This window comes from Durio zibethinus, chromosome 8 (assembly GCF_047325235.1).
Source record: "Durio zibethinus cultivar Kanyao isolate XHJ-2024 chromosome 8, ASM4732523v1, whole genome shotgun sequence".
Classification (NCBI taxonomy): domain Eukaryota; kingdom Viridiplantae; phylum Streptophyta; class Magnoliopsida; order Malvales; family Malvaceae; genus Durio; species Durio zibethinus.
Window position 1 is genome coordinate 593,402 of NC_143169.1, and position 18,171 is coordinate 611,572.

Consider the following 18,171-nt stretch of genomic DNA (forward strand, 5'->3'; position numbering starts at 1 on the left):
TCAAAGAAATTATGATAATTATATAAAAATTAATATAAGTAAATTTTTTTAATCAAACGAGTAAATCTGAATATGAAATCTCTTAAAATGATAAAACAAACCTAGATATCATATTTTTCTTTAAAATTTAAAATTCTATGAACCAAATGTCTCTTTAATAATAAGGTGTATTGAAAAAAAATGTGATGCAAATAGTAAACTTTTAATTTAAAATTTACGATTTTAGATAAAATAAACTTAATCGTTTATTATTAACAAAAATATCTTCAACTAACAAGTGTATTTTTTTAATAACTTTAAATTAAATTTCACAATAATTTATATTAATTACTTAAAAAATATTTGAAATTTATTTTTTTATACATTTTAATATTAATTAATTGAATAATATAAAAACAATTTATTCTTTACGTTTCAATATCATATCTTCTTTATATATTTTAACTTTTCACAACAATTTTTTATAATAATGCCAAATACTCACATATCTTAAACCACAAATTATCACAATATTTTTTAAATGCATTTAAAAAAAAAAAAAAAAACAAACGTTTTCCGCCGCGAAGAATGCAATATTAGGCCTTCCAAACGTAATTTTTCACTCAAAAAAAAAAGGTACTTGTGAGAGTGAAGTCCATTGACGAAAAAAGCAGGCGTGCTTTGACGTTTGAGGCAAGCACGAGTGCTAGGTTTGGAGCCGTTGGGTATAAAAGGTGTTTCCAACTGGCGGTAGCCTTCTTTCCCAAAAGCCCGGCTCGGCACTCTCCACCGCCCCGCTTCTTCTCACCGCTGTGCGCTAAACCCTACAAGCTACAACTCCAAGCATGCCTCCAAAAGCTGCTAAATCCAAGGAAGTAGCATCCGAGAGGCCCGTCCTTGGCCGATTCTCTTCTCACCTGAAGATCGGAATCGTATCTTTCTTCTTCAACTTATTCCTTTCCCATTTCATTTCTATATTTTCAGTGCTGAATCGGTTCTTCTTTTGCAGGTGGGATTGCCAAATGTGGGCAAGTCTACCCTTTTCAACACCCTCACGAAGCTTTCAATTCCTGCTGAGAACTTTCCCTTTTGTACAATCGAACCTAATGAAGCCCGAGTTAATGTCCCTGACGACCGCTTCGACTGGCTTTGCCAATTGTACAGGCCCAAAAGTGAGGTATAACTCTTTTGTCTTCTCTTCTTCCCTAAAAATTAGCGTTAATTGCACTTCTAGACGACTACTATTGCAAGCCATTTCTAGATTGCGGGGGACAATAGCGTAATGCTAAAATTGCTGGCCAAGCTTTTCTAATACATAAATGCATGCTTCTGGTTTGGTGGTTTAAGTCGCTGTGAATTGGAAATGATCCAGATATTTTGTTTATCTATTGTAATAGTTGTCCCTTGTTTCTTGCAGAAGTTCTAATCTTCAGATTGTAACCTATTATTGCTTCTTTAACTTGTTTATACATAAAACTTTGAGGTATTCTGATGCAACAGGTATCAGCTTTCTTAGAAATTCATGACATTGCGGGACTGGTCAGAGGTGCCCATCAAGGGCAAGGGTTGGGCAATAGCTTCTTGTCTCACATCCGTGCAGTTGATGGCATTTTTCATGTTTTACGTAAGATGCCTGCGCTTTGGGCTGGAAATATCTCTATTTTCTGTGTTTATTTTACTCTTGCGTTGACAGGCATTGGTGTTTGTTTAATATGATGAAACATAAATTTTTAAGTCAATCCATACCTTGTTGACTGTTAATTTTTTCCTTTCAATTGTTGTCTTATGAGTAGCTTGCTGTTCTAATCTGGTATACTTTCTAGGATCATTTTGATGAATTAAGTTTGATAATGTTAAAAAATAACAACATTTTGTATTGTGTAACTAATGCTATGGTCAATCATGGTGTTCTAACTCCTGTTGAAGGATTGGTAGATCATTTGGTATGCTTTGAATTACGTAAGCTTGCTTTCCATATGCATCTTACGGCAAAGGCTTGTTAAGAGCTATCAAAAAAGTTATGCTGGTATCAGTTATTAATGAGTTCGAGGTTTGATAGTTGTTACTTTTTGCTTTTGATGGAAAAAAATTTCTTTGGAATTCTTATTTTATACTCAACCCCACAGGTGCGTTTGAAGATTCAGACATCATCCATGTTGATGACTCTGTAGATCCTGTAAGGGATTTAGAGACTATTAGTGCAGAGTTACGGTTAAAGGTTTGGTTATTCTTGAATTCTAATGTACTTGCAATACATATTTGGAGCTCTGATTTCTATAATACAATTCAAATGCTAAACTGGCTTGTTTTTCATTGGATGATATTGGATATATATCCTCCTTATACATGAGAATTGGAAGATTGCTTTGATATGCATGCACATGCTTTGCTTAGGTTGAGTTAGTTTTAGGTCTATTTGTAGAGCCACAAGCTTGATTCTAGGCTTTGCCTTGGCCTCCTGTAATCAATATATGCAACTTTTTTCATTTTATTAATGTATTTTACGTTTGAGTGTTGAGCCTCTTCGTAAAATGATATGGGCAAGGCAGGGATCAATGTTTTGGATTATCATTTAACTAGATTTTAGAAAGTAAATTTTGTTTTTTGTTTGGGTCTGATTGTTTATGTCCTGTACAGTTGTACCTTGGTTATGCCCCTGTAAATTTTGTTGATTTCTCATCTCTGAAAGAAATTGATGTTGTACTTACATTTGAGTAGTTTGACTTCTCAATTCAAGTCAATTTTAGAGAGCCTTTGTGGTTTAATAAAGTAGTTCAGCATATGTAATATGTTACTCATATAAGAATAGTTCAAGTTATTTAATATCAAGGGTAAACTACACTATTAGTCACTTAAAAGTTTGTTAAAATTTATATTTTAGTCACCATAGTTACAAAATTTCTATTTTACTTAATTGTTACTGGTTTGTTTCAAATTGTAGTCATTATCCATTAATCCCTAACATAATGCATAATAGGCAGCCAACTTATCAAAAATTTTCTCATGTGGACTGCTGACATGTCAAATAAATAAATAATAGAAAAAAATTGAAATTGTGGACACTCTCCAGGCAAAATCTGGAGCTTTACAAATATTAGACGAAAATCAAATGAAAATAAGTTAAATTGTGGGTGTCATACTGTCATTACGTTTGTGCTTTTTGAAACATGCAAGAGAACTGGGGAATTGTAAAAAACAATGATTAAATAAATATCAACATTTAAAAGAATAAATCAAAAAATTAAAAATGAAAAGAGTGAAGAATTTACTAAGGATCAGAGAAGAGTCAACAGGAGCCCTAGTACTTGGATTATGCTTGGGCATTTGGGGATTGGGGAGATTAGTATGCAGAAGTTAGTGAACAAAGATTTCGATTTCAAGTCAATTTTTTTTTTCTTTCTATTTTCCCTTATTTGCTTGGTTTGCATATCATTGGTCCACATGGGACTACTTTTGATGAGTTGGCTGCTATTAATCATTCCTTAGGAATTAACAGAGGGTGGCCACAAACTTAAACAAACCAACAATGTCAGTGACCTAAATGGAAAATTTAAGAAACTTAAAGTGGCTAATGGTGTAGTTTACTCTAATATCAAAGAAGGGCTAACAATAGAGGGTTATGTGCTGGCAAATGGTTGCAGGCCATTGGGGACTAAGGTTAAAGCACTACAAAGTAGGTTGAAGGTTAAAGTTCCATGAAGTGAATATAAAACCATGATGTTGATGGGGGCTCTGCTTATCATGATTTACTGAGATATTGCTGCTAATTAAATGAGGGCGACTTCAGATGCTAAAAGTAGGATTTTGATTACTTGATAAGAATGAGTTGTAGCTTTAGGTTGTTTACTGAAGATGATAGGAAAATCTAAACAATGATTAAGTTTAATTAAAAGGATTTTGATAAGGTGCTAGAGAGCAAAATGTCTTGTAGCAGAGGGGGATGGTGAGAAGTGATGTTGGTAGAGGTTAAAAAAATCTCATGGAGTATAATATACTTGTTATTGTGTATTGATGTCTGTAAGAATCAAGGAGTGCTGATAGTAGCTGATGAGTAATGTAGATGGTGATGCTTTTTGGTAGCAATACTGTGGAAAAATGAGAGTATATTGAAAAACTTGTGTATTGAATCATACAAACACCATAGATTTAAATACAACTAGCTAGAGAGTAAACTAGGAAACTAAATATTCCTAAATCTAATCCCTATAATCAAGGAATTGTCTATCCTGATATTCTGTCCTTAATTCTAGAGATACAAATTCTCAATTTTAGGGATACAGATATATACAGATTACAATCAGCAAATTACAGATTACAAAATACAACCACTTGTAACTAAATGTTTTCCCACACTTCCTCTCAAGCTGGTGAATAGGTGTTTTCCATTCCCAGCTTGGAAATAATTTCCTGAAATGTCGCACTGTTGAGGCCTTTAGTCAACACATCTGCAAGTTGACCCTTGGTTGATACATATGGGGTGCAAATCAATCCACTGTCTAGCTTTTCTTTTATGAAGTGCCGGTCTACTTCAATGTGTTTTGTTCTGTCATGTTGCACAGGATTGTGTGCAATGCTTATTGCAGATTTATTATCACAGTAAAGTCTCATTGGTCCATCCCATTTGATCTTTAAGTCTTCTAGAATAATCTTTAACCATAGTAATTCACAAATTCCTTGAGCCATTGCCCTAAACTCTGCTTCAGCACTTGATCTTGCCACCACATTCTGTTTTTTACTCCTCCAAGTTACAAGATTACCACCTAGAAAAGTGCAGTAGCCTGAGGTAGATCTTCTGTCAGTTACTGAACCTGCATAATCAGCATCTGTATATGCCTCTAGTACCAACCCTGAATTTCTTTTAAACAAGATACCTCTCCCAGGATTAGCCTTCAAATAGTGTAGTACACGGTAGACAGCCTGTAGGTGTACTTCTTTAGGGCTATGCATAAATTGACTTATCACACTCACAGCATATGCTATGTCAGGTCTAGTATGTGAGAGATAAATAAGTCTTCCAACTAATCTCTGGTACATCTCCCTATCTACAGCAGTATCTTCATTAGCTTCTCCAAGCTTATGATTAGGATCTATAGGGGTACTTGCAGGTTTACATGCGAGCTTCCCAGTTTCCTTCAACAGATCCATCACATATTTCTGTTGTGAGATAAAAATACCATGACGTGAGTGGGCTACTTCAATTCCTAGGAAGTACTTCAATCTCCCTAGCTCTTTTATCTCGAATTCTCTGGCCAAACACTGTTTTAGAGACTCTCTTTCTTTTTCATCATCTCCAGTTACAATTATATCATCAACATATACTAATAGAATTGTGACCTTACCTGAATCTGAGTGCTTGATAAACAGTGTGTGATCCCCTTGACTCTGTTTATATTTCATTCCTAGCATCACTTTGGCAAATCTCCCGAACCAGGCCCTAGGAGACTGTTTAAGGCCATATAAAGCCTTTTTCAGCTTGCATACTTTTTGTACTTCTAGATGACCCCCAAATCCTGGTGGAACTTTCATATATATTTCTTCTTCCAAATCACCATGTAAAAAAGCATTCTTTACATCAAATTGTTGAAGCTGCCAATTGTAATTTGCCGCCAAGGATAATAAAATTCTAACTGTATTCATCTTGGCAACTGGAGCAAAAGTTTCTTGATAATCCACTCCATAAGTTTGAGTGTAGCCCTTAGCCACCAGCCTGGCCTTGTATCTTTCGATAGTACCATCTGCCTTATACTTTACAGTGAAAACCCATTTACACCCAACTGGATGTTTTCCTGCAGGCAACTCTACCAGTTCCCATGTCTTATTTTTCTCTAAGGCCTCCATTTCTGTTTTCATCGCCTGCCTCCATTTCTCATTGGATAATGCCTCAGATAATGTAGTTGGAATAGAAATAGTGTCTAGGCTCACAAGAAAATTTTTATGAGATGGTGAAAACTTTTCAAATGACACAAAATTAGAGATTGGGTATAATGGATGTTTAGTACATTCTCTAGTTCCTTTCCTAGTGGCAATAGGTGGATCATAATCACTAATTTTAAGAGACTCATGCTCATTTTGAGAAATAGAATCAGAGACTGTAATTACCTCATTTCCAGAGTTAGGATCGGGTTCTTGGATTTGCACCGGTTCAGGAGCTGGAACTTTCTTTCTTGAGTACACCTGTAATTCTTTCACAGAATCAAGAATAGTATTATCTTTAGTCACAACTTCTGTGTTTGGAATGGGTTCAAATTTAGAATCAGTGTTTGACTTGGACTCTGAAGAAATGGGTTTAGGCTCAAAAGAATTAATGGGTGAAACTGTTTTGGAGGAGGATGACAAGTCAAGCAAAAAGAAGTCTTTATCCTTATCTTCTATAAATGATGTCTCCCCCTGAAGATAAGGTTGAGTAAAAAATGGTTTACTTTCTTCAAAAGTGACATCTGCAGACACATAAAACTTTTTGGTAGGAGGATGATAGCACTTATACCCTTTCTGAGTTGATGAATACCCCACAAAAATACACCTAATTGCTCTCGGATCCAACTTTCCCCTATTATGACTGTGAACATGAACAAATGATGTACAACCGAATATCCTAGGTGTGAGGTTGTTTGTGGTATTAAGGTTGGGATAGAATTGTGAGAGTAGTTCCATAGGAGTTTTAAATCCCAAAACCCTTGAAGGTAACCTATTTATAATGTGTGTAGCAGTGAGAACAGCTTCCCCCCAGTAAGATTTGGGCACATTTGCTTGAAAAAGGAAGGCTCGGGTTGTGGCTAGTAAGTGGCTGTTTTTTCTCTCTGCCACTCCATTTTGCTGTGGAGTATTAACACAAGATGACTCATGGATAATCCCCTCATTTTGGAAATAGGTGGATAGACTCTGGTTGAAATAGTCTCTTGCATTATCAGACCTAAATCTCTTGATTTTCACTCCAAATTGATTTTGGATCATGTTTTGGAAGCTAAAAAACACACTATTCACATCTGATTTGGATTTAAGTAAAAAAACCCAAGAAACCCTGGTACAATCATCTATGAATGACACAAACCATCTTGTCCCAGAAATATTAGGAACTGTAGAGGGACCCCAAATGTCACTATGAATCAAGTAAAAGGGAGTAGAACTTCTTTTGTTGCTAATTGAAAAAGATACACGTCTGTGTTTTGCAAGTTCACAAACATCACAATGAAACTCTTCAACGTTTAATCCTTTGAACAAGGAAGGAAACATGTTTTTCAAAGTTCCAAAAAAAGGGTGTCCAAAACGAAAATGATAAAGCCAGATTTTGTCTTTATTGGAAGATTGTTCAGAAAGAAATGACAAAGGTAAACTATTCTTGATATTACTTATGTTGTTGGATGTCTCAAGATAGTATAGTCCATCCTTCTCCTTAGCAAGTCCAATCCTCTTCCCCGAACCCTGGTCCTGAAATTCACAGTAAGAGGGATAAAAAGTCACATTGCAGTTCATGTCTCTAGTAAGTCTTTGTATAGATATCAGATTAGTAGACAATCTAGGAACATGAAGAACATTTTTAAGAATGAATGAGGGATTAATTTGAACATCTCCTAATCCTGCCACTGTAGTAAGTGAACCATCTGCAACAGTAATTTTCTTAGTACCAGGACATAGGGTATATGTACTAAACTTTTGTGAACAATGTGTCATGTGGTCTGTGGCTCCTGAGTCAATGACCCAAGAACTCTTAATGGACTTATCTGAGACATTTAATCCATGAGAATTAGAGACTTTACCTGCACCAGAGTCCTTACCTGAGTGTGCCAAGGAGCATACACCAGTAGCCTTTTCAAGAGTTCCCAATAGGCTTCTCAGTTTCTCAATCTCTTTTTTATCCAACTCTCTTTGTTCCTGAGACTTCTCCTGGTTTGACTCCATTGCAGTCATGTGAGCTTGTCCTTGATTTCTTGGCTGTCCTCCTTTATAACCCCATTCTTTGCTTGAAGTTGAAGGTTTTCCATGTAGTTTCCAGCAACGATCTCTGGTGTGCCTTGGCTTCTTGCAATAGGTGCACCAAAGATTGTCGCGATTTGAAGTTTTAGCTGAATCACCTTTCCCATTCTCACTGACTGGTAATTGTTCTAAGCTTTGGTTCTTCCCACCATTAGAGACCATAGCAGATCCTTCTACATGCACACTGTCAAGCATCACTCCTCTTCTGCTCTCTTCTGCTCTAACCATGGATATCACTTCATTTAAAGAAGGCAGATCCTGTTTTCCCAGAATTTGAACTCTGACTTGATCAAACTCAACATTCAGTCCAGCAAGAAAATCATAGACTCGATCTTTTTCAATAAATTTCTTCAAAGTTGTTGCATCTTCACTGCACTTCATTTCTATGCACCGGTAGTGATCCATCTCTTGCCAAAGATTTTTAAGAAGAATAGCATACTCTGTGACTGACTTATTCCCTTGTTTGAGAGCTGCAGTCTTGATCTTGACTTCATAGACTTGAGCAGCATCTTTAACTTTGGAATAGGTTTGACGAATTGATTCCCAAATGTCTTTGGCCGTGGACAAAAACATACAAGTGTCACTAATATCTGGCGTCATAGAATTCCACAGCCATGACATAACCATAGAATCCTCTTCATCCCAAGCCTCAAATTTTGGATCTCCTTTCTCAGGACCAGTGCCAAGAAGATGGCTCAATTTTCCTTTCCCTTTTAGAAAGGTTTGAACCAACTGAGACCACTTCAAGTAATTCTTTCCATTCAACCTGTATGCAGCTTGGATATTCTGTAATTCCGCTGTGGTTTGACCAGTTGTTACTTCTCCAAATCGAGTAGTAGCGGCAGATTCTGCTATTTCTGACATGATTACCTTTCTCAGGACTGAAACAAGTATAGGCAATGAAGGCCAAAAAGGAACAAAATAAAAGTATGACAGACTTAACAAAATTTGGCTATGAAGGCCAAAAAAAAAAAAATTCAGCAATGAAGGCTGAGAAATTTTCTTCCCAAGAAGAGTCTAAAGCTCTGATACCATGTGGAAAATTGAGAGTATATTGAAAAACTTGTGTATTGAATCATACAAACACCATAGATTTAAATACAACTAGCTAGAGAGTAAACTAGGAAACTAAATATTCCTAAATCTAATCCCTATAATCAAGGAATTGTCTATCCTGATATTCTGTCCTTAATTCTAGAGATACAAATTCTCAATTTTAGGGATACAGATATATACAGATTACAATCAGCAAATTACAGATTACAAAATACAACCACTTGTAACTAAATGTTTTCCCACAAATACAATGAAAGCAGGGTGATTGGCAGTGGTAGGATGGTTGCTTTACTGGTGGTGTCTTTGTTGTCTCCAAGTGCTGTGAACATTTTACTGAACTAGGGTTATCAAGTTGCAAGTAGGTTCCCCCCCCCCCCCCCTTCTAAATTGCCTGATTGTTGAAAGGTTGAAGCATATGGGAGAACATTATGGTCACTAGTTTCATTGGTAAAAGCTGTCAAAGAGTGGTGCTTTTATGTTCAAAGGTTCTAGGCTTTGATTTGAATATTTTTTATGTTAATAGTAATCTGAAAGCTTACAGTTTTAGTTTATGGTGAACAGGCTGCTTTTTCATTGATAATGGTAATGGACATTACTCTTTATTGCCTTTCATTAACTTTTCGAGGTCAGTTGATAAAATGTATCTAATTTCTTGATTGATAGTTCTAGTTTAAAAAATATGAACCTGTAGGTGTTTTTCAATAAAATTTCAGGCTTGACACATGACCCTTGACATCTGTCTACTATTTTGGCTTAAGTAACCTCCTCATCTTGTATGACAACTTTGTACAATCTCTGATACTACAAAGCTGTTTTTTGCTCTTAGATTCTACTTTCATGGAAACCAACTTTTAGTCTAGCTCTTCATGGTAAGTAAGTGCAACAAAGGAATATTTTGATACCTACTAATGGATGTGCTATTGTTGAGTCACATTCAGAAAAGCTTTTGTAGGTGTGTGACAATTTAACAAATGCCTTGCTGTAAAGCTGTTGGTTTGTTCACCATACAAAGAAAGATTAAGCAGCAGATTTCACAAGCCTGAAGATGAAATTGGAATTTGGAGAAAGTTAACTATAAATTTTTTGAAATTCAATTATGGCATCTAAATGATGTTTCACTTGGTGTTATTGTATCCAGCTTGTTACAAATGCAATCCCGTCTTTGCTTCATCATGAATTCCTTTATCTCTTTGATAATTTTTTATATTATTGTATTTTCACTTCAACATTGATGAACCTAGCAGGATCTTTGTATTCTGAGGACTTATTCTAAACTTTATTTTCTTTAGGATGTTGAATTTATTGAAAAGAAGATAGAGGATCTTGCAAAGAGCATGAAGAGGAGTAATGACAAGCAGTTAAAAATAGAGCTTGAATTGTGTCAAAAGGTAGGGTTTTGAACATGCAATCTTTTCTTTTAGCTGCATGTCTCATCTTATCTCCCGCATTCTTTGATGGTCTTATTCTTTTTCTATTGGTTCCTTTTCTGTTGATGCCCTACTAATGTGTTGTAAATGGAGGGGACATCTCATGATTCTCCTAGGTGGCAGCCCTTAGTCTGTGGACATTTATTTATTTATTTTCGGTTTCTATCTTGTTTACCAAATTTAGCAGTTTTGTTTGGTACAAAATGTAGGATACCCACTTCTGCCCTGTACTGATTTTCGTGTTTTAATGTAAGATTTCCTACATTTGGGCTTTGACAACAACTTTTGACACCGTAACTTAAAACCACGACCCAAAAGTTGTGGCCAGCCCCTCACCATAGACCTTGTGGTCTTAGGCCCATGACCTAAAAGTCGTTACTAAAAGTTTAAACACCTAAGACCATGACTTAAAAGATTGTGGTCAGACGTTCAAATACCTAAGACTAGGACTTTGGTCGTGGTCAAAAGTTCAAACATTGGTGAAGACTAGTTGTCACCAAATATAAAGAAAGTCTTCATTTATCTATTTTTTATTTTTAATAGTAATTTGTAATTTGAATAAAATGTTAAATGCATTGACTGTAACTTTTTTTTTTTTGATGCTTGTTCCTTTAACAAAACTATTCAAATATTTTTTAAGGTCTTGGCCACAGTTGTTTAGCAGTAGAAGTTCAAATTAAAATTTCATCAGTTAACCCAATCATGAAAAATCTCAACACAATAGATTTAACAAGGCTTAATTAGGTGAATGAGATTCTAGCAAGAAGTTGCACTTGAAGATTTGAAATTCAAGTTTAATTGGAATGCAAAATGTTCAAGTTCAAAATTCAAAAATCCAAAAATAATATTCTTCTTTGTCTGAATAAAAGAAAAACCCTAATCTAAGATCCATTTCAAGATTAAAAAATACAAAGAAATAAATTAGCTCAAAGTTGAGATAAAGGAAAAGCACCTATCTCACGACTCTAAAAAATCATGGTTATGATTCAAAAGCAAAAAAAAAAAAAGAAAAAAAAAAAACCTTGACTCTTGTCTAATTGCAAATAAAATAAGAACAATGAGAAAATGAGGGAAAAAAAAGAATACTTGAATCATATATAATTCACTTTCCTAGCAAACAAGAGAAGATCAATTAGGAAACTAGCAAACATAATTAAAAAAAAATTAGAAGTTTTAGATGAAAATTTATATCCTTTGTGAGAAGGATTCTGAGATTAGAATAAGAAATTGTATTATTAACTTTGTGAAGCCAAATCAGATTGCAAAGATTAGGGTTTGAGACATTGTTAACTTGAAAGGAGTTGGGTTTTGAGATAAAAGAGGAAGTATATTTTGTGAATTATACTTTGAGATCCAGAATCAGAGATAAATAGCAGGATAATATAGTGTTTTGATTGCTGAGAAAAAGAAAAATGAATCAAAATGGAAAATGCAAAAGGAGGTTTTGTTTCTAAGTGAAATCCAGAGTGAGATGGAGAGAATACATGGTTTTGCCCCTCTTGAAAGAGTGACAAAAAATTTTGAGAGAATCTCCAATTTTTTATTTAGCTTTCTTAGGCTAAATTTCCCTATGTGCTGTATTGAGCCAATGCCTTTTAACTTTTCAGACTTTTTCCAAACATATAATAGTCTTTTACCAAGATAAATGATTCATGTTGTTAAAAGTTCTTGATTAATTTATTCAACCATGACTAACTAATGTCGTACAGAACATGTAGGGCAACATCCTCGTATAATCATTGCCATAGATGGCAATTAGGTACTAATATGTGAAAACAGAACACGTAAATCATAATTCTTGTAGCGAGTATAATTTTTATTTGCCGAGAAAAAGGTTTTTTCTTTGGTAAACCATCTCTTCCCCTCTATATATGGATTGCAATTAGGTAGGTTTTTGGGGTTTATTTTGAATTAAATCCATTTTGAGTTGTTTGTATTATATAGTGGAATGTTATGTTCTTTGGGTTTGAGTTGTTGTCATTGTTGTTTTTAATTTATTTGTTTAAATAATTTTAGGTTGTTTTGAGAATGGGACCTTCGTTTGACCTCACTTGTTTTTTTTTAATAAATTTGTGTCTTTTTATATAAGATTGTTTCGAGTTTTGAGTGAGTTTAAGGTGAACCTAAGAAGTTACATGTTTTTCTTATTATTTTTAACTTTCATTCTGACCAGTCTTAGATGGGTTGGCTAGGCTGACTTTTGGATCTCATTTAGGTTGGTTCTTTCTTCTTTTTCCTTAAAAAAAAGGGGTTAATATCATGAATGGCTCATAAACTATAGTGAAATGTTCAACATGACACTTGAACTTTAAAAATCTCTAATATAATATTTGAACTATGAATCTATTAACTAATGCGGTACTTGAAGGGTTGTTTGTCTGCCATGTGTCATCATTTGAAGTTAGCCACATTAGGAGTACCCCATGGTTAACAAATTCATAGTTCAGGGACCATATTAAAAATTTTAAAGTTCAGATACCACATCGAACATTTTATATAGTTTAAGAGTCATTCATGACATTAACCCAAAAATAAATAAAAAGAAATCAACATTGAGTCTTAAATAGGAATGCTATTACCTGGGTACATTGAGTTAATTTTTTTTTCTTTGTTGGGGGGGGGGGGGGGGGCTGAAAGTGTTAAATTGTGTTTAATAGGCAAGGTTTCAAAAAAGTGATTCAAATATTATGTATTAAATAGTTTCTATCTGCTTTGTTGTATGTGATGGCCTTTGCTACTTCCACGTAGAATTGCAACTTTTCTGCCTTATCTTTTCTCTTTGATCGTGTATATGCTCGTCATTTGCCGTTGCATATTGCTGTCTTTAAATGATAAAATATCGTTTGCAAATGTACTTCACAGTTCATAGTATTCATTAATAACAGAGATTATAGGCTTAGAAGCATGTGGTTTGTATTTATGAAAATGAACCTTTAAGCTTTTAATGAAGGTAGCTTCAAACATGTCTTCTTATTCTAATAATCCACCTGATACTCTCTCTTATAGCAGTCAATGATGCATTTAATCAAGTTTTCAGGTTCATCGTTTCATGAGCTTATGCTATAGAGCTGAATTTGTTTATGGTGGGTTATAGTAATACCAAAAAGTGATAGTGCTTGTTAAATTACAGGTCAAGGAATGGGTTGAAGATGGAAAAGATGTTCGCCTAGGGGACTGGAAAGCAGCTGATATTGAGATATTGAATACTTTTCAATTGCTTAGTGCCAAGCCTGTTGTTTATTTGGTGAGCATGTTCCTTCTTTTTCATTTTCTATTCCTGTTTTTTTTTTTTTTTTCTTTTCTTATTGTTAAATGTGTAATACTTTCTTGTTGTCTGTTAAGTAAGGTGTGCTTGTATGTGCTAAATCTATCTATTATGTTTCATCATCAGTTTTTGTTGCATGCTGCATCTATGATTTATATATAACAACCTGCTGCAAGATTTTCCTGTAAGTACCTGAATGATTTTGATGAAGTCAAGGTAAATGGTATGGCCATTTATTCTAATCTTAAATTGGATTGCAGTTGTGTGGATACTATTTTCACATATTAGTACCAATTTGGACTTGTTTGACTTGGCTGATCACCGGTAATATGTTATAAATAATTAATGAAATAAACCTATGTTGTTCCAACTCTTTGTTTTTCCTGAAGAACCTGTCTTGGGCACATATCTGACACCTCAACATAGAGATTGGTATGTGGTCTTGACCCTCCAAATAAAAGAAAAGACATAAACAAAGGTGCAGCCATGTCGGATGCTTACCCATGTCTAATATTGACTTCCAAGTTTGAGCATCATAGAAATTAAACTACTCAAACTGTAGCCCTACCATTATATATTGTTTAATATGCTTTTGAGATCAATATTTCCATGTTGGAAAAATATAGGCATATTTGCCTAATCATATTTCTGGAAGTGATGATTGGAATACTACTTATTGATCATAGCACATGTTTCCTGAATGAATTCTTAAAAGTGTTGCCTAATCATATTTGCCTAATGATTGGATTATTACTTTTTATCATAGCACATATTTGCCTAATCATATTTCTTGAATATTACTTATTGATCATAACTCATATTGGAAAAACATAGTCTTTGCAATCTGCAAAGGCTTTCTTATGTTTTAAATTCTTAAAAGTGTTTGTGTTATTACAAGAATGAGTCAAACTGCAAATAAAGCAAGTTATATTATTACATTTGACCAAATTTGCAGCAAAGCAGGGTTTATTATGGGGTAACAGACAAAATCTTGCATACTTACTATAGATTTTGAAATGACAAAATGTTTCATAACTACAAAAATTTTTAGAAAGATCCAATAAAATGATGTCTTCACCTTCAGATCAGCCATCGGTAGAGCTTTTGAATACCCAGCTCTAAATGCTAAACAATATTCTTGCTTTTTCTTTTGCTGGATGAAGGAAGGAAAAATAAGGGGGTTGGGGTTTATCTAACTGAATGAAACAGAATTACTTGCGACGAGAGTTAGTTAAGTCGTGGTTGGTTACAGAGTCATCCTTGGTTCTTCCTAGCATTTTTATGCTTGAATTCGAAAGTGATTTCTCTGTTTTGCCAGCGGGATTTTTTGTGTTGAGTTGTGTTATTGTGCGGTGCTTGTTAGATTGCTTTTTTCTTTTTTTTTTTTTAAAATTGAAAAAGACACAAAGTGATCTGAAGTATCTTTGGCTCAACACACCATTGTTATTTCTAGCTGCTTGGTCTTTTCACAATTTCTTCTTTTTTATAGTTGTTAAACATAAAAAAGCCAACAGAATATTCTCCATTAATTTGTATGACATTGCTGCTTGTTATAATAGGAGAGAGCTTCAGATGTGTTACAAATGTATTTTTTTAGAGAAAGTAGTGTCCTTTTATCTTTCATGGTTTAAATAATGTGGCTAGAGATTTTATTATAATATTATTGTATTCAATGCACAGGTTAACATGACTGAGAAAGACTACCAAAGAAAAAAGAACAAGTTTTTGCCAAAGATTCATGCTTGGTATGCTCTCTTGCTCTTTCTGTTTGTGTGTGATGGAGGTGGGGTCACTTGTGCTTGTTCTGTATGATGGCAGGAAAAAAAGTGAGACAGATTTGTGTTTGAGTAACATGTTGGCACTTCTTATTTGTCTTGAAAGTTTATCCCCTTGAGTCTATATTCCAATGTTTAAGTTGAATATAGGCTGTGGACAGGAGGGGAAATAGAGAGAAGCTATAGATCACTAGGAAAATTAGAGGGAATGGGGAAGAAACATAGGAAATTGGTAAGGAAGTAGAAGAATTATGGAGAGACGACCAAAGAGAATCAGTGGGAGAAATCTCAAAATTAATATTGCAAGATCTTCGTATTTTATAATTTAGAAGCTACTTAAAAAAATCACCTAAGTATTTATAGCCACAAGCCATAAAACCCTAACATAAACTCAAATATCCAAAAGTATCCTGAGTAAAAATAAACCCTAATAATGCAGAAGCTGTTAGATTTATTAGGGTGTTGAAAAAATATATTTAACCAAAAGGGTTAAATTTTGTTTAAGCAATTCTTGATTATTGGTGTTGGGAAAATATATTTTTGCTTGTTAGATTTATCTTACTTTTAAAAATCCTATCAAGGTTTTCATTTACTCAATTATAATGAGAATTGTTTTATCCTTTATAGGGTGCAAGAACATGGAGGTGAACCAATCATTCCTTTCAGTGGAGTGTTTGAGAGAAACCTTGTTGATATGGAACCTAAAGAAGCAGCACAGTATTGCGAGGAAAACAAGGTACAAAGGTTAGTTGAGACTGGATTTGTCTATTGTAATGATGGTTTAATTGCTTTTTGTTTGAGAAGTCTAAGTCTCATGGCAGATAGTCTTCAGTGTTTGAACTGACTTTTTTTTTTTTTTTTCATTTTTTTATTCGGTCTGTATAATTGTGAGCAATCTTTCTTTGTTACAGTGCTCTTCCAAAGATCATCAAGACTGGTTTCTCAGCAATTAATCTCATATACTTTTTCACAGCTGGCCCTGATGAGGTATCTAATCCTTTGGATCTTATTTATTTATTTTTTTATGGGAATGCGTGGTTTTATTTTTATATTAACAAGTTGAATGAAGGATCTGAAGAGTATTTAATGCTTCTAAAAATGATCTTAGATCATGATATTGATTTTGTAGACCTTTCTCTTACCTTATTCTATGTTGTGATATCGATTATTCATTTCAATTAGACTTTTTTTAATGAGCATGCTATCTCAGCATTAAGATAATGTCTTTAGAATTCATATCAGCCCACATTGGGTACATTACACACTGACTGATATTGCAGTGTTGTAATCTAAGTGACTGTCCTCTGGTTTTGAATTCCCCTAAGGTCCATGCAGTTGCAAGTTTTGAAGCTCTTCTCTTAAATTGATAGCTTCTTGGAGATTTTCTTGCAGTTTAGTTTCTTTGGTGTTGGTTAATCCAATGATGGCTGTACGATACAATGATTTGCTTTTGTCTTTTCCAGGTGAAATGCTGGCAAATTAGATGGCAAACAAAGGCTCCTCAAGCTGCAGGAGCCATTCATTCTGATTTTGAGAGAGGATTTATTTGTGCTGAGGTTGTTCTTAGATCATGACTTTCTGTCTTACCATATCAATTCATTGAAAGAAAATTTAAATTTGCTCTGGCATTAGCTTCTGGTATAAACTATGACAATGATTATGCTTTCAAATCTCTAAGCTGGAACTATTTTCCCCTTTCCCATAATCAATTTCTTTTATCTGCTCGGAATTTATTGATTACAGTTTTCTACTGTTTTAAGTTTGGATATTGAAGCTTCGGTGCATTTGATATATTTTTTCACTAGCTTTTATAGTAACATATACATGTCAAAGTTCTGTTAGTGACTTTGATATCTTGATGGTGTCCAGGTCATGAAATTTGAAGATCTGAAGGAGCTTGGCAGTGAAGGAGCTGTTAAGGTTATTATTTTTATGAACAATTTTTGCTTTGCTTCTATTACTTACTCCACAAACGTAAGTTGAAGGTTCATAATTAGAAGTAGTAGAGAATAAATAACATGTGATGAGAGATGAACTGCTAAGACTAGGATTTAAGTTCGCATGCAAGATTGAGGTATGAGGTGTTGCATAAGCCACAGTCCTGGTGGGCAAGCTCATTGCATCTTGAGCTGTGGCTGGTCTCTGGTTCATATACAAGTTTATATGTTGTGATTGAATTTGTGAAATGTTGGCTGGTTCTAGGTGCATGACATGTGTATATGACACACACATATATAATCTCACCTTTTTCCTTTTTGATCAGGCTGCTGGAAAATATAGGCAGGAGGGGAAAACTTATATGGTCCAAGATGGAGACGTAATATTTTTCAAGTTTAATGTTTCTGGAGGTGGGAAGAAGTGAAAGAGTGTTTACTTGAGACAGGAGTCAATAGTCGAGTGTGAGCACCCATTCTTTTGATGTATGAGCTGCTTTTGTGGCATATCAATAGGAAGAAGGATTAATATATACCATACCTCCTTATTTGAGCACTAGCTGTTTTGTAGAAGAAACTTATTTGCATCCATCACTTACAATATATAATTTAAATATAATAATTCATGTTATCGTATTGTGTAAAATATTATATTTGTATTATATTTTATATGAAAATCACATATTATAATTCGCATCAATATAAAAATATAAATTATAATTTTTTAATTTTATTAAATTTTATTTATAATTTTTAAAAAATTT

General features: G+C 34.2%; 1 protein-coding gene across 1 annotated transcript; it reads left to right on the forward strand.

Annotated features, from left to right (window-relative positions):
• Window positions 1-608: 608 nt before the first annotated feature.
• On the forward strand, window positions 609-18,038 carry LOC111278857 (obg-like ATPase 1). The gene is made up of 12 exons (XM_022865546.2): window positions 609-911; window positions 989-1,156; window positions 1,480-1,603; window positions 2,106-2,197; window positions 10,296-10,394; window positions 13,564-13,677; window positions 15,379-15,443; window positions 16,101-16,217; window positions 16,385-16,460; window positions 16,937-17,029; window positions 17,343-17,393; window positions 17,737-18,038. The coding sequence occupies exons 1-12, from the start codon at window positions 825-827 to the stop codon at window positions 17,833-17,835; spliced, it is 1,185 nt and encodes a 394-aa protein (XP_022721281.2). The 5' UTR covers window positions 609-824; the 3' UTR covers window positions 17,836-18,038.
• The last annotated feature ends 133 nt before the right edge of the window (window positions 18,039-18,171 follow it).